General features: G+C 38.2%; 1 protein-coding gene across 1 annotated transcript in view; it reads right to left on the bottom strand.

Annotated features, from left to right (window-relative positions):
• The window catches only part of LOC114642687 (protein FAM180A), a 115,988-nt gene that overhangs the window by 49,487 nt on the left and 40,405 nt on the right, over window positions 1-26,096 (bottom strand). Inside the window, exon 2 of the mRNA XM_028791531.2 lies at window positions 9,320-9,417. Within this exon, the coding sequence (XP_028647364.1) occupies window positions 9,320-9,417 (98 nt within the window). The remainder of the gene's footprint in view (window positions 1-9,319; window positions 9,418-26,096) is intronic.

Genomic DNA, 26,096 nt, shown 5'->3' with positions numbered 1-26,096 from the left:
TGGTCCAAAGAATGGTCCCTCTCTGATGGAGTCTGGACCCATAGGCAAACTAACAAACCTTTCCTCCCAAAGGCTTCTTTCCCAGGTATGGCAAAAATCGCTCATGGTCTAGACCATACTGGAAGGGACGCCATGATTCAGGATGTTGAAAAACACTGGGAAGCTGCAGGCTTTTCTACATATGCAGAGCAGTTCTGCAGATGCTGTGCATTATGTCAAAAGTCTAATGTAGGAAAGGGCACCCAGGTAAGTCCAGGTAAATCCCGCCGTTACACCTAATCCAATGGGTCCGTTTGAACACCTCCAAATGGATTTCATTGAACTAACTCCGTCTAAAGGTTACCGTTATTGTCTAGTAATTGTTGATGTGTTCTCCTGATGGGTAGAACTTTTCCTGCTAAACACGCTGATGCTAAAACTGTAGCCAAAGCTTTAATCAAAGAAATTATTCCTAGGTGGGGCATACCACAGAAATTGCAAATTGATAATGGCACCCTAAAATCTAAATTAGCAAAAATCTGTGAGCAGACAAATTTATCCTGGCCGGACGCTTTGCCTCTGGCCTTAATGAGATTGAGGGCAAGAACACACTGGCAATTAGGACTGTCGCCGTTTGAAATTCTGACTGGACGACCCATGCCTGTGGGCATGGTTCTAGGAAATGTTAACCTGCATACTGTGGACAATGATCTTCTCTCTTGTCTTACAGGTCTCCGAGCTTCTCTGAAAGAAGTCCACGAGTAGGTTAACCAGGCCTGGAGGACTAGTCTTCCATCTAAAGACACGCCGATTCCCTTAGGCACTTGGATCCTCGTCCGTGACACTCGGAGGAAACATTGGCATCAGCCGAGGTGGAGAGGACCGTTCCAAGTTCTTCTATCCACACCACATGCAGTGAAAATGGAAGGATTGCCCGCCTGGATTCACACCTCACATTGCAAGAGATGGCACCCTTGATTGCTGTGCTACTATGCTTTCTTTTCCCTTGTCTACTGCCCTGGTCACCTTGACTTTCCCGTTAGGAATCACCACATCAGTGCAGGTTGATTTCTGCTCTATTATCAACTGTGGGACTGGTCGACAAGCCCAGTGGACCTGGTCTGACAAATACGTGTGTATGACTGTTTCAAGGTATTATTGGGGAAGTAACTGCGACACCTGGCAATGGGTTTTTGCTAATACTGGACCTGAGGACTGGGGTTATCAACCTTTTGAGGCCCAAAAATACAGTTTGAAAAATCGATTTTCTATCATAAAAGGACATGCTTCTCATAAATGTGTTGACAACCATTGTAACCCCTTGATCATCATTTTGAAGAACTCCTCTTTACATGACTCAGGAACCTATATATTAGGGGCATATGTATCTGGAACAGACCCGTTAGGGAGATTTCAAATTAAGATTGACAATCCTGTTACTAACACCTCTCATTCTCCTGCACACACACCTGTCTCCCCAACTTCTGGTTCAGACTTTTCTTCTGTTAAGATTATGAATATTTCCACCCTCTCATCCACTTTTTCAATTGAAACTGGCTATGGCGATCAGAATCGTTGGTTACAGTGGGTATTATATTTGGCTAAGTAAGTAAATCAATCTGATTGCTATGCCTGTGCTACGGCCAGGCCACATTTGGCTACTGTCCCTTTCCCTCTTTCTAATATTTCTGACCCTGTTGGTCTTCCTTGTCTCCTTGCCCTTTTTACCTCTTCATCCACACCAAAAGACTCTAACTGCATTACACTTTCTCTCCTCTTTCCCCCCCACTCCTCAAATGACTCCCCCGATGTTCCAGTCTCATGAAGGCAATTATACCTGCTTCTCTAGTAATTATAGTTCCCCTTCCGAGGTACTAATGTTGGTCATATCCCTTCTTCCTTCTGTTCACAGACTTTCCAGGTTAACTCCACCTCATTTAATTCTACATTATCACTTTTCCTGTTGACACAGTCCACTCCGCGTGCTGATATTTGGTGGATGTGCAGTACATTAAAATTACTTGATATTCTTCCCCCTGTTTGGACCGGCACATGCGCATTAACCCAACTTATTATGCCTTCCCGCCTCCTCCCTTTGAATTCTCCTCGCGTGTCGTCCAGCTCTGGCCGACGTCGTCGACCCCGCTCTGCTGACCCCTCCACATTCTCTCTTCACGGCCCTGGCATTTACTTTGATTCCATTGGTGTCCCTCGCGGAGTCCCTGATAAATTTAAAGCGCAAGATCAAGTTGCTGCTGGATTTGAGTCTATTTTCCCCCAAATTACAATAAATAAAAATGTAGATTGGATTAATTACTTATATTACAACCAACAGCGTTTCCTGAATTTTACTAAAGAGGCTGTTGAAGGGATACATGAACAGCTTGATAGAACATCTCTTATGACTTGGCAAAATCGATTAGCATTAGATATGCTCCTTGCTGAAAAGGGGGGTGTATGTGCTATGTTTGGTGATGCGTGCTGCACTTACATCCCTAATAATACGGCTCCTGATGGATCAATCACCCGTGCTTTGACAGGTTTAACTGCCCTTTCAAATGAATTAGCTACCAATTCTGGCATTTCTGACCCCTGGGATCAATGGTTTATGTCTACTTTTGGATCCTGGGGCCAATGGCTCAGGTCAGTTTTTATTTCACTGGCCGTTGCTTTTATCATTCTGTTACTTGTGGCCTGCTGTGTAGTCCCCCTAATTAGATATCTTGTGTCCCAGTATTTCACTGCCTCCGTGGCCAAGGCTTATATGTTACACGAAGAATGCATGCTTCCCATTTCTTCCTCCTTTCCTTCCACTCCTTCCCCTTCTCCTACTCTCTCCCTTGTTACTCCTGTGTAACCCATATTTTTGTTGGTTCAAAAAAGGGGGGAATGTAGAAGAAGAATGTTCTCCTCAGCACCATGTATTTTGTGTGTTTAGTAAATTAGAATCTTTATAATAACTATTTTGTAACTTGCCAGTGAGAGACGCTTTGGCTTATGAACTAACAAAAATATGTTATTCCAGGGTTCAGGAGAAATAGTGTCCAGATGAATAAAATGTAAGCTGTTTCTTGTTTCTCCCTTTCTCAGAGTGAATGTTTCAGGGACAAGGTCACAAGGCTGCAGAACTGTACATGTAGTTTATGCAAAGGCGTCTCTCCTGTGCTCAGCTTCCAAAACACAGATAATGCTTAGCTCAACAGACATATTGTTTAACTTTACTGTTTTGATAAGGATGTTCTTTCTGTCTTATTAATCATGAGATGCTGAAGTATAAAAAAACCCTCCTGGCTTTTGATCAGGGTTCAATTGAGCTTTGCGGCAATAAGTTATACTCTTTTGAATCTCTACTTACTGCGACTCCGAATGAATATATAAAGTGAATTGAGAAAATATTATCTGTCTGCTTTCCAGTGTGCCTTTTTCGTCCACAAGGTATTGCATGTATTCACTAAATTCTTTAAGTATTCTAGGAAACATGTTATCTGGTTATAGTGATTAATTAGATTTCAGCCTATTTATTCTAAGAAGTAAATTAGTTCAACCTCTACAATTTCCAAATCACTAAGTACCTCCTTAGTAGTTCCTGTTCCTTATGGGCAGGGCTGTCTTAGCAGCATTATAGGCCCCGGGGCAAAGCAGTGCACTGGGGCCCCCCTACCTACACAACCACTCAGCAAGTCACAACATACATAGAGTAGCATGGGGCCCCTATACTTGTGGGGCCCCCGGGCAACTGCCCAGCATGCCCATGTGTTAAGATGGCCCTGCTTTTGGGAGGTTATTGACTTCTTCCCACAAAAAAAGTTCAAAGCATTTGCTATTTTATCATCTGTATATTCTAGCTCTCCTTTACCACTCTAAATACTCTTCACCTTTCTCCTTGGCCAATTTTTTACAACTAAAATGCTGAAAGAATCTCTTTAAGTCATTTCATACTTTTACTGCGATATTTCTCTTCAACTGCCTTTTATCCTTCCTAATATCATTTTTAACCATTGCTTTCATATGACCGATTAGTAATGGAGCTATTAGTCTTTAATGTCTTATACAGCGGAGTAACTTCTTTTTTTAGCTGTGGTTAGTTACTTCTTATTGCTTCTAAATTTTGGGATAAACTTGTTATGCAGTATATATAAAACACTTTTAAACCTCACCAACTATGTCCCCACTTGAAGGTTTTCACAATTTTTATTACTTAGGCTTTGCGGCATTTGCTGAAAATTTGCCCTACTTTAAAATGTATTATATTATGGTCATTAGAACCTATTGCTTCAATCACATTTAAACCCTTAATCATATCATGAGTATTACAGAATACTAAATCTAGAAAGACTTTCCCCTTCATTGGTGCTTTAACATACCATGTTATTAGAGTCATTGATTACCACCACAAATTCCTGATCTTGTGTTTTACTTTGTAAGGTTAGCCCAGTTGATGTTTGGGAAATGAAACACAATGACTATATTATCCCCCTCAAAACTTGCCTTTTAAAGATGTCCATTGAAACTGCTGTCTGCATTAAGGGGTCTATAACACATATAGTCAAGCTATGGTTCAATATCAAATTGACGAAGACTTACATTCAAATTTTGTTTTACATAAATTACGACTCCTAAACCTTTTTAGTTTTGTTTTTTCTTTCTTAAATAATGTGCATCTGTCTTCTGTATCTTATACTCCTAAGCATCACTATTGTTTAGTCTGGTTTCTGTTATTCCTATTATTTCAAAGTTAAGTAAAGCTACATACAACTCTTACTCACTTACTCTATTCTTTTCACTCCTAGCATTATGTCAGTCAATTTTTTTATGCAGTACTTTACTACACTAGAATTTTTAAATGTATCTTGCATATTTGTTTGTATTTTTACTATACTACAGATCTGTCCTAAAGTCCCTGCCACTAATTCCACCCCCCCCCCCCATTCCCTGTTTTAATCAATCCTCAACTAACCTACTCACACATCTCCTCATTACATTGATACACTTACTGTTACAATTGCCCAATGTGTTCCAGAATTCCCAATGCCTCATAAGCCTATGCATCATTATACCTACACCAAGATTTGAGCCATGCATTCAACTTTCTGTTCTCCAAAGCCTTCCCTGGACTTGTGCATTACATATACAGAGCATCAGGATAGACCGCCTGTTCAGTTATGAGCTTCAGCCTGGCAAATAAATATTTAAATGTGGATGACATAACTGATGGCCTGCATTTATATATGTCAGTTGCTTAACATGAACAATTAAAACTGGATCCACCTTGACTCCGGCCAAGAACATGTCCACCCTTCCAGGGAGGTCTCCTACCTGTGCAACCAGAGGGCAACACACGACGATAGCCTCAGTGTCTCTGGAACATACATACTGTACATCTTAATAACCCTTGAGTTCCCCACTATCACTACTTTTCTCTTTCTGTGGATTGTTTTTAGGTGACCTGTTGGGCCTCCTCATCCCTATGTATTATCAAAACTACCATTCAGCTCTGCAAGGTCCTGAAAACAGTTGGAAACGTCAAACTCTGGGAATGATGCCAATGGACAATGTGCATCTGTTGTCCATTGTACTTGCGTCTAACTGTGAACCACCTGATACACTCTCAATTGCAGGTGCAATTTCAGTTCACCAATCATTTAATGCATGTGTTGCTTTGGGTAAGTCAACCCAAAGTAACCAGAAATAAAGGGCAGACACTGGAAAAACATATAAAGTCTATACAGAGAGCAATTTGGCATATTGTTTAAATCCCTATCACTTTGTACTGTGAGGAAGCAGGGATAACCACTGTGGCACTGAGTCACCACAACCTTTTTTTATGCTGGAAAATCTTTACTCTGTTCAAAGTGCCATAAAAGTGATAATTATAACAACACTTAGAAATATATTCTTGACCCATAATCAAAGACTTTTTGACATGCATATAATTCTCATTTAAAATAACAAGTTCAACAGAAAAAGCATGGTTTATGTTATTAATACCAGAAAGCTTTTCATTTTTGTTTTAACATAGTTTTCACATCTGAGTCCTAGCTCAGATCAATGTCACTAAAAACATAGGAAAGGCATCTACATTTTAGCAATATTCAAGAATTTGATGGCCCTGCAATGATAATTTGCAAGTGTTTGCAAAGATAAAGTTTTCAGCCTATTAAAAACAGTTTTGATTGAAATCCCATACACATCTGCTTTACCATTAGACCCAATAAGCTAAGTTGAAAGGGGTTGTAATTAATAAAAAGAAAATTTTTAAATGTTACACAATTAACAGTTTTGGGATATGGGAGAGACAGAGTACTCAGAGATGGACCATGTACATTTCACACTAATGATGATTAACCCAGAATTTTAGCACAAGTCTCAGAAGCTGTGAGACTTATGCATGCTCTCCTCTTGCATCCTTGAGGATTTCACTCCTGGAGTTTACTTGCAAATTGTACTTTTGTTTGAATCCTTGCCTCATCATTTGGTAGCCAAAAAGTCATCCAGGTCCATGAAGCTGCAACCTAATGGCATTCCCGGTAGTGCTTTCCCGGTATTATACATCCTGGCTACTCTTAGTTTAGTTTAAGATACTAGAAACTAATGTTTACATCATGTAAAGAGGACATTGTGCCAATGATGTACATCAATGGAGTGGCTTTCATTGAAATGGCTTATAGAACAATGTATCACACTTCCCACAAGAATAACAAAAGTCGGCCAGCTGGATAAAATGGTTTCCACAAAAGAACAACACAGCATTGCTTGGTTTATTATTACAAATCACATTCAATTGTCCCCTGAGGAAACAGTTTGATTGACACAAAAGGTCAGCAACAAGCACTTTCGGAATAAAAATTCAGAATGCTTATGAACCTTCTCCAATAAACTTGAATCAGCTACAGAAATGATTCACTCTGCACCAGTGTCTTTTTGATGAAACATTCTTAATGCTGGTGACTTCAAAGATGGAATCAAGACCTACAGTATTAGGCCTGTTCCTTTTGTGTTGCTCTATCCAAATATTAGTGTCTTTAAATGTAAACCTATGGAACAATCCAAGCAGCTGTGACCTCATCTTACTATTAACTACAATTCTGTATTGACAACCGCACGCTCTTTGTTATACAAGCCAGAAGTTATTATGTGTGTTGGGTTTTTTTGGATGAGGTTGTTGAAGTTTTTTTTATCATATTTTTTGAGCTTCTGTAAAATTTTAATTACCCCTTGGGGCAAATACATTATCTATTATCTATCTATTGTGGTGGACGGCCGGAGCACTTTTCCAGCTGAGACAACCTCAGCAGGAAGGACCAGGGGAGAGTATTTTCAAGACAGTTTCTCCCCTGGACTGACAGTGGGCAGCCCCCTTGGCTTGCAGTGGGGCAATGGGTTGTGAGCATGGAAGCTCAACCCTGCTGGGGCCCATGGCCACCGCCAGGAGGCGCCTGGACTTTTACAGGGCCCTATTCGGTGGCACTTCCACCACACCCAGAAGTGATGCCGGAAGAAACTTGTTGGGCACCTGGACTCCTTCCGAATGCCCTATAAAAGGAGCCAGTCATCACTCCAATTGGGAAGCCAGAGTTGGGAGGAGGTGGAAGCGGAAGGACTGGCAGTAAAAGGACTGTGGAATGGGCTTGTTCTGGACTGTGTTTAAATAAATAAACTGTGTGGCAAAGTCGTGTCCTGCCTATCTTTGTCGGTGAAAGGGGAGCTGTACATGCCCTGGGAGTCACACTATCTATCTATCTATCTATCTATGATGGTGGCACTATATTTTGAGAGTGTCATGCAGAAATAACTCATGAATTGTTTTTAAAAATCCCTTTCCTGGTCAGATAATAAATTAATCTGTTAAACAAATGTGTGCACAAAGTGAAAAGAAGAAGCCAGAGACATACTGTAGAGGAAAGATGGGAGGTGAAAGTGGCAGTGTGTTGTGAATGTGCTAGGAGGGTACAAAGTGGTAAAAGTACTCCAAAGGACAGTCAGAGCAACAATCTGAGAAAGAGAGCAAAGATAAGCAGCAATTTTTTGTTAGTCTATTTACTTCAATATTTTTCTGTTCTCTGCTTGCTTGTCTGCCGTTTGTTTATTTTACTTAAAATAAAGTAATCATTCTGAGAAGTTTAAACGTTTATGAAAGTGATAAGTGCTCTTAAGTGATAAGTGCAGTGGTTAGTGCTCTTCCATCTGCAATATTTACACATTAGATACAGTATATGAGCAGCAAGGTAGAGCAATGGTTAGTGCTAACCTTGGCATGATTGATATCTATTGGATTTGGAACTCACTACTCATATTCATGTGTGTTTATCCTTTGCAAATATTTATTTTTAGTCCAGAGTCTCTCATGAAGGAATATAAGAATACATAGTTAAGGTTAATCTTATTATTGAATTACTGTATAAAATACATGTATGATAATTATTGTATACATATATTTGGACAGAACTACATAAGAAATACAAAGAACATATTCTTCTTACATATGTCTTTAAAACAAATCAAGTAATCTTCTCATCTGTGCAGCATTTTATGACATTTGGTTATTAATCCTAGTGATGTGCATCACTGTTTGACCACCAGAGAACATATTAGTACAAACAAACCTGCTCTTTAAAGATAGAATAAACATTGTGTCAATATTATTTCAGTATTTTTCTTAACCCCACCATCACTAAGGTTTTAATTTCAAAATTAAGAGTTATGTGTTTCTCATGTATTAGTCATTTTAAGTACAGCATTAAATTTCTAATCTACTGTTCACATAAGAAACAGTTTTTGAGTACCTACTACTCACCTTACAAAACAAACCTCTTCCTTTCAAATAACAGTAAAAATGTTTCTCCCCCACTTGTTTTCATAATTCCTTTTATAAATACCATTTATACATGTCCAGCATAATGCTAAGGGCATTGATATCTCAAAGGTTTTGTGTTTATTTGTTTATATTGTTGTTTTATCATTCAGTAGAGCCTCATACAAAGTGAGAAGACAAGGCACAAAAAGACATGATAAAATGGAAAATAACAAAATCCTTCCAGTCATGAGGCCTTGTTACAAAAAACTCTCTATCAAGTAGATAGTTTTACAAACCCAGCCACTAACAAAGGTTTCTTTCATCTCACATCAAGTCTCAACTGATAGGTGGCTTTCTTCCCTTCTGCAGTAAACATTCACCCCAGCCTCTCCTCCTGATGCTAGGCTTGTTCTTTCTCTGGCTTAAGGATTTTCCATGCCTTTATAATATTGGATACACTCTTGCCTGTTGGTCACACCATCTCTTGGCACAGTAAGTAACTTGCTGTCTTAAAAATCAGTCCACCAAAAAACAACAACTGCTTACCTCATACAACAGGTACACTTCTTTAAAAGATGTCTGGAAATAAGGATTAAACAATACAACAGATCCTCTTTTTACTCTTGCAGCCCTGGGGAATAGAGCTGAAAAAGACAAGAATTTTATTTGTTTTGGAATAAGTAATATCATAGAGCTAGGAGCACAGGCATTTTCCTTATCTCATACTACTGGGGTGTGGTACATTTTCCTCTAGTACATTTTGTTCTAAGTCCTCTAACACCATGCTCACAGTTATTTTCTCTGGCAATGAAACTTTTGGAGAACAATGAGTAAAGAGTAGAGATGCCATTAAAGACAAGTTTCATAATTTGGACAAAATGTTCCAGGAAATTGGGAAAAATCAGTACTTAGTGACAATAAAACAATGATCAATTGTAAATTCTGATTAAGAGTTAAAATATACATTGACTCTGCACACTTATTTCTGTTTTAAATTGTATATACTTGATTTCAGATAAGCTTTGTTGTGCGTTATATTAGCCATATCTTGAGTATGTTTCTGTTCTTCTGGGGACAGGAAGGAAAACTTGGTTGGATATGAAGAAGATTCTATGTTGTGATCATACCCCATGAGTATAGAAAAATATAATACAGCATTTTATCAAAAATAAGGCAAGAGCTTTCTGCTTCCATAAGGCAAAGGGAAGTATACTAGTATAAGAATAGTATAAAGGAAGTAGTATATTCAAAGAAAAAGTGAAATATGTACAACACACCAAGAGTTGTGGCTGTGGGAAAATGTGTCCGGTTGTTCTTTTTAGACTTTTTCAAATGTCCATTTCTTGTTCAAAGAAGATATTAGTTTGCTGAGTTAACTTTTAATATTTTGTTAGTCATCCAAAGACACATAAACTAATGCCACTTTTAAACATGCACAATACAGAAAACCTGCTTCTGACTCTGAGTAAGTGTTCAGGTCAAAGTGAAAGTAATTAAAATTGCTAAAAATTAACACAGAATAAGACAGAAAAAGTAGAGTAGAATCCATCATGCTTTAGTGTAGAATGTAACAGGACATTTTTATAATCCAGATGAATTCACATTTTATCTCTTGGATGAATTTAATGTTTTCAACACCCACTTTCATCACAACAAAATTCCTAGCATGTACCTGCAGCACCAGAGGATTTATCATGTTTTTTCATACTTGGATATTAAAATGTATTTACCAGAGTACTGCTATCAACTATCCTTATCAGCATTATTTCATCATAAATGATCACTAAACCCCAAGACATGACAAATGCAATCCTCAGTAGCTAGATTTTGGACTTTTTAATTGACAGATCAAGCATATTTGGATATCCTTGGTACTATTTATTTTTCAGTAAACATCACATATACAGTAAACACAATAGTGTAACACAATAGTGTAAAGGTGACATGGTGATGCAGAAGTAGTGCTGCTGCCTTGCAGTAAGGAGACTGGGGAGCAGTAAGGAGAGCAGACATTTGTTCCTGCCTTAAGCCTTATGCTAGCCAGTATAGGCTCCAGAAACCTGCGCAACTCTGTTCAGGACAAAACAGTTTACAAAATGACTGACTAAATGACAATAATGTAAGAAAAAGGCTTTTTATAAACATATACTTTAGAGAGTAATAAATTCCATTATTCATAATGAAAAACAAGAAGTTAATTTTCTCTTTGTTGTTGTAAAATGAACAGATGTCACCAGTCTTCTTTGCATAAATCACATATCCAATTGTTGATAGACATGAACATCAAAAATGTGTTGAGTATACTTATGACACACTGCTGATACAAACACCTCTGCCTAACCTTAAAATCCCTGTTTCCAGAAACATACTCAGCTGATACATACCTTCTGTATATATAAATAGTTTCCATAACCAGATAGCAGTTGGGAATTTATCTTTAATAGTTAATTATTAATATTTGTTAATTATTAAATATTGTTAATTCTCTTTTAAATTGATACTTGTGTAAAGGGTGATTTTTATTTTACATATAACAAAAATGAATGAATGAATGACAAATGATGCACAGTATATTTATTTAATACTTCTGTAGTGCACATTTCTATGACAAGTAGGAATGCTCCAATTGATCGGCTGCCAATTGGTATCAGACAATTCTCACTAAAAAAAGAGTTGATCGATGATAGGTGAAAAGGCCAATTACCAAAACTGATATTTTCAGTCCCTGCTGTTTCTAAGCTTTACGGTAATTTAGTTATAGTGTTCCTTTACACAAGGTATTTTTGTAGTTGAGCCAGCTAGCATCCTTTTTTTTTCTTTTGCAGTATACTTTATGTAGTGTAAACAAACAGCAGCAATTGGAGGCTTGTTTTATCAGTGAATAAGAGATGATTGGTATATTAGCCTTTATGTTAAAAAAAGTGGAGTAATTAACTGAAAAAAGTAATTGGAGAAGTCATCCTGTGCAAACAGACGAAAGGCAAGAAAGGCACCACTTGAGTTTGGACAGTGAGCTTGTTATAAATGCAGAAGCCTATGGTTTTAATTGGAAAAAGAAAAGATAAATTGTTGCTTCGTAAACAATAGGTTTCTTTTAAAGGTTTGTACTGTGTTTATTATTTGTTGCTATGCATCATACAGCATAAGTTTTGGTAAGAAGCAAGTACTACATAATTACAGTTTTTCTCAATTGCTTTGGTGCATTTCTCACAACAGAATTGCAGTTCTCAAAACTGCTCGTTCAATTCCCACAACCTTTAGTCAGTTGTGCACATCATAACAGCAATTTCTGGGTGTTTTCGTCATTTTGAAATTGCTTTAGTTCACTCAGGCAGATGCTTATGTGCAATTCTCAGCTATATCATGCATCAGCGGTTGCTTATGTCATGATGATCAAAATGCATTGTGTAGCCCTCTTTTGCATAGTCTTACACTCCAGACAAACTTGTCATTTTTTCATGATATCTTGTTCAACAAGATATCATTGGCTGTCAAGTGTATTTTATAGGTTTCTACAAAACTTTTTTTGGTTTGTATTCACAATACTAATGATTCCTGCACCACCTTAAATTGCTCTCAGGTGACACATTATTCGGGGCAGGTGTGAGATCTTAGATCAATCAAGCAACTAATCACTGAGCAGTCCCCTAAAATTGCTCCTGAACCTGCAGCTGGCAAGCATATAAAGACAAGGCACAATGCAGTGTGGAAGCACATCAAGGAAGGACAACCTGAAAATGGAAGAACAGCAAGAAAATGAACAGGGCCAACAGCCCAGACCAAGAAGAGTAGGGATGTGTGGTGTAAGGAGACAAAACAGAAGAGGTAGAAGAGGTTCAACACATAGGTCAGTTTCTGATGAAATAAGGGCCACAATTCTGGACCATGTTATAAATCATGGCCTTTCAATGGCTGAAGAAGGTCAAAGGGTGCAGCCAAATTTGGGGAGAACAACCGTATCCTCGAATGTTCAGAAATTTCGCAGAGAGAACAGGTTTTTAAATCAACGATTTTACTCTGTATTTGTGTGTATTACTTTATAATGTTACAGTATGTCATATATTTACAATAGTCCACACTAGACAATATGTATGTTACTGTTGTCCATTCAGTGTTGTATTTTACTGTGACACATAGGACTTCAAGACTTCCTGGAAGAGGTGGCAGGGGGCCTGTTTGCACTCCTCGACATGAAGAGGCTATTTGTGCTATGGTCATAGCAATAATGCCATAAGACTCAAGGAATTACAAACTGCCATTATTGCTGACAACGATGTGTTTGAGAATGTCCAGTCTGTCAGCATCTCAACTATTGACAGAGTGCTGAGGAGAAACCAAATAAGTATGAAGCAGTTATACTATGTACCATTTGAAAGGAATAGTGAAGTGAAGGAACGTCGGTACCAGTATGTGCAGGTAAGAATGAACATGTGCAGTAATACTGTAACTGTAATCTACTGTACAGCAAATAGTCCAACATTGTATATCAACATGCAGTACAGTTGATTTCACCTTGACACACTTGCTACCGCTGTGAAAGCAACATGAATGTTAGATTTGACTCTATTGTCTCCAAAATGAAAATGCATTTTACATCAAACTTACTGTAGTATCTTGTTTGATACAGCGTATAATGGACCTGGAATCAAGTGAACCACCACATATTTTCATATACATGGATGAGGCTGGCTTCAACTTGGCCAAAGGAAGAAGACGTGGGCGTAATCTGATTGGACAAGAGAGCTACTGTTGACATGCCAGGCCAGTGGTGTGGGAACATCACTATGTGTGCGGCTATTTCGGACAATGGGGTCCACACTCATATTCCTCTTGTGGGACCATACAACACCCAACATCTGCTGACCTTCTTGAACACCCTCTACAGGGATCTCATTCCTGAAGAGGAGATTGGTCAAGAAAATGTACCACAGTATGTGATCAGTTGTGATAATGTGAGTTTCCATCACTCCAACCTAATCGGACAATGGTTTGCCAACCACACCAGGATGCTGATGGAATTCCTACCTCCTCATTCCTCAACCCAATTGAGGAGTTCTTCTCAGCTTGGAGGTGGAAGGTATATGAGCGTAACCCACATACATAAATGACACTGCTTGCTGCCATGGAAGCTGCGTGTGGGGGATATAACAGCTGACGCCTGCAGAGGCTGGATAAGACATTCTAGGAGGTTCTTTCCATGCTGCATTGCAAAGGAAGATATCCATTGTGATGTGGATGAGAACATGTGGCCCAATATACAGGATCAGCAGCAATTGTAGAGAGCATTTGGAGTTTCAGTATGCATATATTGTTTTCGATGTTGTAATTTTTTTTCCTTCATTTCATATGTTATGCATAAAGTATTGAAATGCATTTTTTTGCTAGACTCCAAGTGCAGTGCATGGTATGTCACCATATACCTGTGCAATCAATAAAATATTCTTCTTGAATCAATCTCCCGCAATTGGTGTTTTGTATTTTTATGTTTCCTGCCCTTGTCATTCAGATGTTTTGTGCATCAGAAAATGTTTAGATTGTGCCAATTTTATATTGATAACATGACTTTACATTTTGGCTGTCATGTCCGTGGACGATGATTCATGGACTTGGCATTTTGATGGCACTGACATATTCAGCGATGTAAATACTTGCTTTTGAGGCATGGATTAAGGATTTTGAAGAGGTTACCTGCTTTTGCTGGTCATCCATGATGTTTTGCCATTTGCACTAAGTGTTTTGAGAAATGCACTTGCTGTTATGCAAATGTTAAGTCTGTTGTGAGTCATGCACCAAAGCAACTGAGAAAAACTGTAAAATGGTAATCCGTATTCTATAATTACACCTTAAGAATTACAAATGCCTAGCTGATACACTGAAGGAAATAACACACCTTTATGAATATAGTAAATGTATATTTTAACAGCAAAAAGCTGTAGTGCAATTAATGACTTGAAATGATTAAAACCTATAAGTATATATTTACATTTAAGCAGTGTTTAATTGCCAATATCATTTGATTGTGTGAATATATATATATATATATATATATAATTTATTGTTAGTGAAATGGTGAAAACTACTTTTTTTAATCAAGCCTTGTATCACATAGGTACACTGCAGAAAAAATGAAACAATATGACAGCTCGTAATTATGAGAAGCATTTTATTTTCTTTTATGCCATATGTATTATAGATATATATTTTGCACACATTATTTTATTAGTTAAAGTATGTATTTTAAGGAAATGTTATTTATTTTTGTATTTTATGGTCACTCAACAATAAGCCTACAACATTGTTTAATAAAAAAAATTAACACATGTGGTCTATAATTTAATTATAAAAATACACTTTAATATAGGACATAAGTCTTTTATGCATCTGGTTATGCAGGAGCTTAGTGTAAAAAGTTGTTTAAATGGATAAAGGAAAAAAAATTGGAATCAGTATTGGAATTGGCTAATCAAGTACTATGAAAATCAGTAATGGTTATTGGTCTTAAAAAGCCTGATCAGAGCATCCCTAGTGACAAGCCTTGTGTGCTGTAGACTTTCAAAAATCATAATTATCAAGTAAAATATCAAGAAATAAAAATGCATTACATACATAGATTTAACTTATGCATTTAATTTCTGCATCTGTCCTGGGTATTACATTAAACTGCATCCAGCCCTGCAAATGGTCCTCCATCTTCAAGGAAAACTTGGAGGTTGGTGGCAGTACTGGCACTTCAACTACCATAAAAATCTTCACACAGCTCAGAAACGGTATACAAGACTCCTTTCTGCTCTCTGTGGGAGTAGCTCTGCTGCAGCCACCCACAGGAAGGCTGTTCGCATTAAGAAGGGAATGTGGGAAAGCCCTTGGGAGCCTCATCACCAGAAGAGTTGTAACCACCAGAGAGCTTATATTGTCAGTCCAATTGGGAATCGGAACTAGTGTGGTGCAGAGGCATCTCCTGATGTACGGCAGCACTTAGGTCCTAATAGAAGGTGGCCCATCCAGGTGGGTGCGTGGAACATCTTGTCTCTCCAGCATGACGACCACCTTCCTGTTGGAGGAGGTTCTTAACTCCGCATTGCAGTGCCGGCACTCTCTGAGATATGCAGACCTGAGAGTAAGGTGAGTACACCTTTTATTGATCTGGTTACTCTGATTGCTGTCATACTCAGGAAGTAGCTGTTGTTGTGGTGGACCGGCTCTTCCTGATGTTGTCCGATGTCACGCCTTTAAATTAGCGTATTAGTTTAAACCACTTTCTGGGTGTCTTGGGTCCAACTGCGGTAAGTGATGTCTTGATGAGTGAGACATACTATTCCCAACTTCACTCAGTGATTGATGGGTGCCTGCGAGGTGACACTTCTCAGGTCATGGGTGACTTCAATGCGACCATCGGCATTGACAGGGCTGGCTATGAGGATTGTGTCAGTCCGATCGAATATGGTGAAAGTGGCTCCATGTTCCTTTGCTTTGCAAAAGGTCAGGGGCTGCATATTGCTGGATCCTGGTTCCAGTGCCCTGAGCCGCATCGTTAGACTTGGTACTCCAATACTAATGGTCGGGTGAAGGAGATTGATCACATCCTTGTGGGCAGACACTGGAGGCTCCTACAGAACTGCAGGGTCTAGTGCAGTGCCCAGTTTGTGAATTCTGACCACAGACATTTTTGCTATTTGAAGATTGAGCCTAGGCTACCACCTACATGGAGAAAGAGACTGGACTTGGCCAGACTGCAAAATCAGGCTGTTTCTAATGAGTTTGCACACAGTTTGTGTGAGGAATTTGTAGACCTGGGTGCAACCGCCAATTGTAATATAATGTGGGAGAGCTTCCACAACAAGACCCTGAAGGTTGCCGAGGGTTGTGCTGATGTTGCTGGTGTTCCCAGAAGGAGGTGTTTCATCTTACAGGGCACGATAGATATTATAAAGAGGAGTGCACAGGTTTATGGCAACTCCAGTCTCTACCAAGAACTGAGAAGGACGGCCATGAGGGCTCTGAGAGCAGATAAGGAGGTTTTTGTTACAGGAATATATGAGCAAGTGACACACCATCTATGGCCTAGTGACCCACATCCTGCTTACAGAGGAATTGAAGCATTGTGCAAATCCGAATATGTTCCTCAGATTGTTGCAGTCAGTGAACGAGATGGAACGGTCATTATGGATGAGTCTGCAGCTGTGACCAGCTGAGATGGCTACTTTGAGCAGCTGTTTAAAGTTGATCCTCTAGCTAAAATGTTGGACATCTCTTGGTCCTCAGTTCTTGAGGCTGATCATCCAATTGGCAGTGAAACACCCAATATCACTGATATAAGCCAGCTGAGGGTAGAGAAGACTGCAGAGATCTGTGGTATCCGGGTGAACTTCTCCAGGCTGGTGGTAAGGTAGTCCTCCTGGCATTGCAAGCAATCTTTGTTTCCATTTGGGAGACGAGTGTCAACCTAACTGACTGGAAAGGGAAGGGTGATCACTGAGATTGCGACAACTACAGGGGGATAATACTGCTCTTGGTACTGGGGAAGGTCCTTGCTAGGGTTATCCTCAACTAGCAAAATACCCGCGCTTCGCAGCGGAGAAGTAGTGTGTTAAAGAGGTTATGAAAAAAAAAAAAAAGGAAACATTTTAAAAATAACGTAACATGATTGTCAATGTAATTGTGTTGTCATTGTTATGAGTGTTGCTGTCTTTTATATATATAATATATACACACACACACACATAAACATATATATACATATATATATATATATACATATCTACATATACACATATCTACATATACATACGTATATACACATATACACATCCACATAAACATATATATACATATATAAATTTACATATCTACATATATATATATATAGACATACATATATACATACATACATTCACATATATATATATATATATATATATATATATATATATATATATATATACTGTATATATACATATGTACTTATTGGCTCCTGTATTTAGGATATAGCAGGTTGGATAATGGACGGATGGACATCTGTATGCATAGCCGTATTTGCCCGTTTTCGTTTTTTTTCTTTGTTCAGTAATATTTCAGTAAACCCGGAGCTTGTCAGTTCAAATCCTGGTACTGACACCACTGTGTGACCCTGAGGAAGTCACTTCACCTGCCTGTGCTGCAAAAAACAAAAGTAATGTAACAAATTGTACCTCAGATGTTGTAAGTTGGTGGAATAAAGGCATAAGTAAAATAGATAAATATGTATTATACACATAGGAACTATTCATTTATTTTCAGTTAAGTCATCTGCAGCAAACTTTTATAAATGAGGGTTTCTGATTTTTAGATAGTGCAAACTGTTTCTTCTTCATTGACGTTTTGTCTTGGAGAGCTTTTTTCATTTCATTGAAAATGAAAGCAGCAGCTGCCAAAATATGTAGCTTTCTTATTAATTTTTCAACATTGTGTAAAATAAATGTATAAAGTAACATAAAAGGTTTAAATACTGGTTATCCTTTTACACTAAAATATTACTAAAGAGATACAAAAAAAGTAAAATGGATATGTTCTTTTTCTTTAAGGAGATTAAATATTACTGAAGAAAGAAAAAAAAAAATTAAACAGCCAAATGGGGCTATGCATACGAACTTAAAAGGTTTAAATAAAACAGAAATATATATTTTATTTTTACTTGCTTAACTTGTGGAGGGTGTATCCTGTAGCAAAGCCCTAACTTTTTTCGTGAAAGCCCGTTTCAGTAAATAAGTCTTAAAAACAGGTGTAAAGATATTGACAATAAGCTACGCAAACCCAGGAAGACATGGAATCGTTTAAATCAAGTATCATTACATCTTCCTTTCTTAAAGAGAAGTAAGGCAGTACTTATAAGCTTACATATTTATATATAGACATACATATATATATATATATATATATATATATATATATATATATATATATATATATATATATATATATATATATATATATATCCGAAGCCGTGCAAGCACACTCTTGAGAATGCAACGTATTGTTGTATAGAAGAAAAGCAATCTTGCCTCAGATGAATGGCAACCTTTTGTAGGTCTATGAACTTAATTTAAACTTTAGGTTTACACTGTGCTTTCTTTCCGAAGTACCTGCACTCATGAATATGTCTGTATGTGTCAGTCGGTCAAATCCACGCGCTTCGCACCGGCGAAGTACCACTTTTAAATTTTTATTAAGAAGAAAACATTTTTAAATTGAGGGAAAATATACTAATAACAGTTTGTTAAGGATCTGTTTTTTTGTGAAGCTGCCTTTACTCGAGTGATCACTTCGACCTGAGTTGGTGGCCAAGTATAAGCGTTACCTGGTAGGTAACCACCCATACAATCAGATTGTGAATCAGACTACGAATGTCGTGAATGTAATTACACACTCACTGCACTTGCTCACGGTAATCGAACCTCGGACGTCAGCGCTAGAGGGGCTTAGCAGCGGTGAAGTACTGCTTTTAAATTTTAATTAAGAACAAAAGAAAACCTCAGAGGTTCGATTCCCGTAAGGGAGTGAAGTGAGTGTCCGGTTACCTACCAGGTAACGCTTATGGTTGGCCATCAAGTGACGTAACATCAGCCACGGTGCCTTCAGTTGTGAAAAGCAGATCATAGAATGATTGAAAATAGTTTTGCATTTACCTTTTTAGTAAAAGGCGAGCTTTTAAGCCTGAGAAATCACCCCGTAAATGCACACGTTTAATTGCACATGTGTTAATATGTATGGTTACACAGTATTAAAAGACACTCAAAAATTAACGTCATTTACCATCAGCCACGGTGCCTTCAGTTGTGAGAAGCAGATCATAGAATGATTGAAAATAGTTTTGCATTTACCTTTTCAGTAAAAGGCGAGCTTTTAAGCCTGAGAAATCACCCCGTAAATGCACACGTTTAATTGCACATGTGTTAATATGTATGGTTACACAGTATTAAAAGACAGTGAACAACGTCAGTTACCTTTGTTCCCGCGTTTGATAAAAGGCGAGCTTTTAAGCCTGAGAAATCACCCCGTAAATGCACATGTTTAATTGCACATGTGTTAATATGTATGCTTACACAGTATTAAAAGACAGTCAAAAATTAATGTCATTTACCTTCATTCCCGCGTTTGACTCGTGCTGTAAATCTCTTCCTTGTTTTTAGTTCACATGATTACGTAGGAGGCGTGATGACGCGATACGTGACTCCGCCTCCTCCATTAGAGTATATGGACAAAAAATATGTTCCAGTTATGACCATTACGCGTAGAATTTCGAAATGAAACCTGCCTAACTTTTGTAAGTAAGCTGTAAGGAATGAGCCTGCCAAATTTCAGCCTTCCACCTACACCGGAAGTTCGAGAATTAGTGATGAGTCAGTCAGTCAGTCAGTGAGTCAGTGAGGGCTTTGCCTTTTATTAATATGTATAGATAGGATTCGTGACCACTTGCTAACCTATCAGCGACTGGAGCAGTCTGGTTTTACACCTAACATGTCTACCATCGACTGCATCCTGGCACTGAGGGTTCTCATTGAGCACATAGGTGAATATTGGCAGAGTTTCTTTGCAGCTTTTGTCAATTTTTGTAAAGCTTTCGACTCAGTTGATAAAGCTGACCTGTGGGACAAACTTGCTGGATGCCATAGCTGGCCTGTATAGTGATACTGTGAATGCTATGCAGACTGGAGGGAGAACTCTTTGGTGCTCTTTCCAGTTGATTCTGGGGTTCATCAGTGGTGTTCCCAGCTCCTACTCTGTTCAATGCTTGCACGGACAGGATGTTTGGCAGGGTTGTGGGGTCCAGCTCGTGTGGGGCATCTGTTGGTGAAGAAAGATTCACTGATTTTGATTTTGCCGATAATGCTTTGATCTTCACAGAGTCAATGGAGGCTCTGATTGGGGCTCTCAAGAGACTAAGTGAGGAGTCTGAGTGTCTGGGCTTGCAAGTGTCCAGGATAAAAACCAAGATCCAAGCCTTTAATGACCTCTTGGGCACAGCTATCAGTAGTGTATGTTTACGGAGAGAGTGTCGACCGTGTTGAGAGGGTTACTTACCTCGGTAGCGACATTTATGTCTTTGGCGACTCTTCCTTTTAAGTCAATAGACAGATTGGGAAAGCATGAAGGGTCATGAGGTTGCTGGAAAGGGGTATGTGGTGCTCCCAATACCTTTGCAAAAAGACGAAGGTCCAAGTCTTTAAAGTCCCGTTGCTCCCTATTTTGCTATATGGTTGTGAGACATGAACACTATCCAGTGAACTGTGACAAAGAATGGACTCTTTTGATACTGTGTCTCTTTGGAGAATCCTTAGGTACTGCTGGTTTGACTTTGTGTCGAACAATCAGTTGCTCATGGAGTCCCGAATGAGGCACATTAACTGCATTGTGAGGAAGAGTCAATGTGGCCATGTGTCACAATTCCCTGATGATGATCCGGCTCACAGGATTCTCATTGTTGAGGACCCGAGTGGATGAGCCAGACCAAGGGGATGCCCATGTAACACCTGACTGTGGCAGATAGATGGTCATTATCGGAAGGTGGGACTGAACCGTGTGTCTGCCTGGGGGGTTGCCAACTGGGATCCCGAACTGTTTCATTGTGTGATGGGTGCAGCAACGTGCTGTACCAGTGCTCCCCAGCCTGACATGTTCTGGCCTGATTCATTGGCTGGAGCTACCACTCCATTTTAGACTTTAACTTTAATATCCAGTTATTCTGCTGATGACCAAACACTATTTTATTTTATATTGTTGAATATGAATGAAACCAAAAGATTAAGACAGGACACAACTTCTTTTTCTAAAATAATACTATGCTATAATATAGATTCCTGAGTTACCATTGGCAGCTGCAGTACTTTCACTTTTTCAGACTGCCTGTACCATACTTTTAGATAAACCTTCCCAGATATGCTGATACTATCTACTCCTTTATGCAACATTTTTAATAGGTCGGTACAGTATGGAAAAATGTCTATCACCACATATGTCATTTGTGGTCTCTAGAGGGTGCTATTGAGACAAGAGCAAACGTTGCCTGTGAGGCAAAAAAAGTAAAAAGAAAAATCTGTTCCTTTTTTACTAGAATGTTAAGTCAATATGTCTGGTACCTCTGTGTATCAGATACTAGATATATTCTACATGCTAGCTTACTACTGCTTGGTGAACGTTATTCACTTTGCATCGTGTCTCAACAGATTGTTTTCATGTAGAGTGAGCTCAGTATAAGTGGATGCATCCTAAATATGCATACACTAAAGTGAATGTCACCACTGAAAACTTAATTTCATTAAACAGACTCGGCTTATGTTTGACGTAACCACACCATAAAAATTCTGCTATAAGCAAGAGTTTTTCCAAAATAACACCTTCACTACTCCGGGTCCACATATCCTACTCTGGGTAAGTGTTTGGAAATGGCTGACACTACTACTACTATATGACTGTAGAATTAACACATTTTATGCAACCCAAGGCTATAGATCTGCTGTTCATGCTTTTTAAAAAATTAATTAAAAAAAGTGAGTTTTTGTATATAGTCTAATCTTGCTTTTCTACTCATTGTTCTAAATGTTCAAAGTTTATGTCATTTAAAAGATAGAATTTAACAGTTTTAGGATGACTGGCAGTGATTTTGGAGTGCAGTGATTAAGTTTAATCTTAATCCAAAAACTAACATTTTTCCTCTTACACTCCCATTCTGTTTTGTATATCAGACTCCTCATGTACGGTAATAATACATATCATATCACTTTTTTAAGAAGATATATGCATTTCTCTGCAGGCTAAGAATATTACATGCCGACACTATGATAAGGTTTTTGGCTCATTTTATGTAATTCCTATACTTTAACATCTGATACTGGGCCATGTTTGCCTTTGTACAAGACATTTATGACTGAGGATTCTAGAAGAAAATAATTTTTCTCATTTAAAATCCTACAGATCCCAACAAGAAAAATGTTTAATTCCTTGCTTTGAGCAACTGACATATAATAGTCTTTATACTAGCAGACTTGAAAACATTTGTTAGGTGCTTTCCCACCACATGAACTTTTTTCTGGAACTGGAGACTTTTTAGAAACTAAGGAACTTTTGTAGCATTCCCTACACAAGAATGCAGCCATTTGTAGTCCCAGGTAGGTAGTTCCTGATATTGTTTTTAGCTCCAGACTTGTATTTTTTGTTCAATCAGGAACTATTATGCGGGGGCTAGGGCGATGAATTGTGCTGAGTGGTTGGTCACAAGCTGTGGCACCATTTTACAAATCTGTTATTAGTTTGGAGTTTTGAGAGTTATCAGTAAAGATGGAGTATCCCTTCATGACATTGAAACTATAAGGTACAGGGTGGTACCGTGAACTTCCAAATTCACCACATCACTTTGCTGTGCTTGCCAAATATTTTTTAACTGTTTTAAAGCTTTGCTGTGAGAAGTCTGTGAGAGTTGTAATGCTAATTTGTATTAATCAAATTTAACAAGACAATAATTGAATATAAGGATGTATATGCTTTTGTAAGTTATTAATCTGTCTTGGGTACTAAGAGGTTCTCCAATTACAAACATGAAAACATTCAGGCTAAGGAGTCTGAGACTTGCAACTATGCATGTAGTTAGGGGTAAAGATGACGTCACCTTGGTGTCAATTGGAAGGACTTGCAGATAAAGTGCTATCCCAGGTATAGTCAGGTCCATAATTATTTGAACAATAACATAGTTTTCATAATTTTGGCTCTGTACACCATCACAAAAGATTTGAAATAAAGCAACCATTATGTGACTGAAATGTAGACTTTCAGCTTTAGGTTAAGGGGTTTGCCAAAAATATCATATGAGCCATTTAAGAATGACAGACATTTTTCTGCCTAGCCCCCCATTTCCAGGGGTTCAAAGGTATATGGACATTTGACTGACAAGCTGTTCCATAGCCAGGTGGGAGCAGTTCCCTCATTATTGCATTAAGTAATAAGTTGGTAAAAGGTCTGTAATTGATTCCCAGTGTGGAATTTGCATTTGAAAGCTGTCACTGTGAACTCTCAATATGAGGTCCAAAGAGCTGTCCATGCAAGTAAAAACAGTCCATCATTAGGCTGAGAAAACAAAACAAACCCTTTAGAGAGATAGCAGAAACATGAGGAGTGGTCAAATCAATCATCTGGTACATTCTTAAAAAGAAGGAACACACAGGTGAACTCAACAACACCAGGAGGTCTGGAAAACCACAGATGACAACTGTGCTGGATGATTGCAGAATTCTGTCCTTGCTAAAGAACCACCCCTTCACAATATTTAGCCAAACCTTCAATCAAGAGAAGAAAGTAAAGACAGAGGGTTTCCACAAGGTGCAAACTACTGATAAACCTCAAGCATAGGAAGGACAGATTAGACTTTGCCAGAAAACATTTTTTAAAAGCCTGTCCAATTCTGGAACAATCCGATGAATACCACATCATCTGTGAAAAATAGTGGAGGCAATTTTATGGCATGATCATGCATGGCTGTGAAGGCAAGTCAGTCACTAATGTTTATTGATGATATGACTGCTGGCAAAAGTGGCAGGATTAATTCTGGTGTTTAGGGCTGTTGTGGTGTGCAAAATCTCCAAATGTTTCTCAATATTTCCATTATAATTTGCTCAAGACAAAACAAGATGAACTTAAATACAAGACATATGCATGGACAGCCTTAACATCAAAGCATTCTGTTGTCCTGAATTTTACCAGTATCAATCACAATAACATCTGTGGCACCAGGACTAAATTGGTTTACAGCTTGGGATTGGAAGACATGCTGATGTTTCAAGCTGCACCTGATTACTTTACAACCTGCAAACAGAAGGAGATGCTGTGGCACTAGAAACGGTCAAACCAGTTTACATGTTGGGATAAGCAGGTTCTTAAAACATCAAAAACCTTATTGTTTGGGAAACTGACTGCTCAAACAGATTAAAGAGTTTGAGCAAATTCATCCATCATATTGGCAGCCAGCCAATCAGAGTATGTAACAATCACATGTTGCAAATCCTCCGTGGAATTTTATAAAAAATATGCCTCATCAGAGTATAAACATCAGAAAAGGGCAAGAGCGACATCAAGAGGAGAAGACGTCAGGAGAGTGCACCAGCAATGTGCAACCATTTTCATTTGATTGTTAGCTGAAGGATTTCTTGAATATCGATTACTAAATTTACACTGCTCTAAAACATTCATCTTTGACATCTTTAACTTTCATAAGTATTTTTCTAAAGACTATAGATATATCCAGATTTTACTATCAATCTTTTTTCTATTATTCCTTGTTCTATTTGATATTATTATTCATGTAATAAATACTACGCTGCTTTTAACTTTCTATACTTTGTCTTCTCCTTACGAATGATGCCTGGTGATCTTTTATGACCACAGAGGGTCAGGACCTTGGTTTTACATCTCATTAGAAGGAAGACACCATTTTTACAGCACGGTTTCCCCATCACTACACTGGAGCATTGGGATCCACATTCAGACCACAGGGTAAGCACTTCCTGCTGACCTCACCTCTTCAAGAAGCAATTCAAACTTTTTTCTGGTTGGTCTACCATCCAAGTACTGGTTGGGCCTGAACATGGTTAGTCTCAGGTGGATGTCCTGTTCTGAAGTGCATGTGATATAGCTGCTAGTTAAAGTTGGAAGGAGAAAGCAGAAAGAGACAAATTAAGAAGTGAGGAAGGAGACCAGCCACACAAGCAAGGAGACAGGGTTTGAACCCTTCTTTTGCTAGGTGCCCAATGTGGACATATATTTATTTATTCTTTCCATTATTGTTTTGTAATGTAGTATCTAATAACTTGAAACTGTCTGATATGATTAGTTGTAATAAAATCCTTGTTTTTCAACCAATTGTCATCATTTTGTCACAGGGTCGGACGAAGACTGCTCTGTTTGATAGATGGACCGTATCTATCTATCTATTAATCCCAGGAGGAAATTGCAATGTTAAAGTTGCCAGCATATATTAAAGGATAACTGGTGTTTTTCAAGTCAAAGTTATTTCTTCACAAAAATGCTATATATGAATTTACCACATGAAATTGTGTTCTAAAGTTAATTGCTTTCTATAAATTAAAAAATAAATATCTTACTCCATCTGGTGCTTTACATTGCAGTTTATGGGGCGGGGCATAAAGGAAAAGCTTTAAAACTTAACAATTGTGTTCATTTTGCAATGCAATATATTTGTAATGTATTGATTTGTATCTTCAGATTACACACACAATGTAAAATGGTTTATACATGTCATTTTTAAACAAAAAAATACCATTATTATTATGAGATTCAGCCA

The sequence above is a fragment of the Erpetoichthys calabaricus genome, chromosome 1 (assembly GCF_900747795.2).
Source record: "Erpetoichthys calabaricus chromosome 1, fErpCal1.3, whole genome shotgun sequence".
Lineage (NCBI taxonomy): Eukaryota > Metazoa > Chordata > Cladistia > Polypteriformes > Polypteridae > Erpetoichthys > Erpetoichthys calabaricus.
Note: the sequence above shows the minus strand (reverse complement) of the source record. Positions and strands in the feature narration are given on the sequence as shown.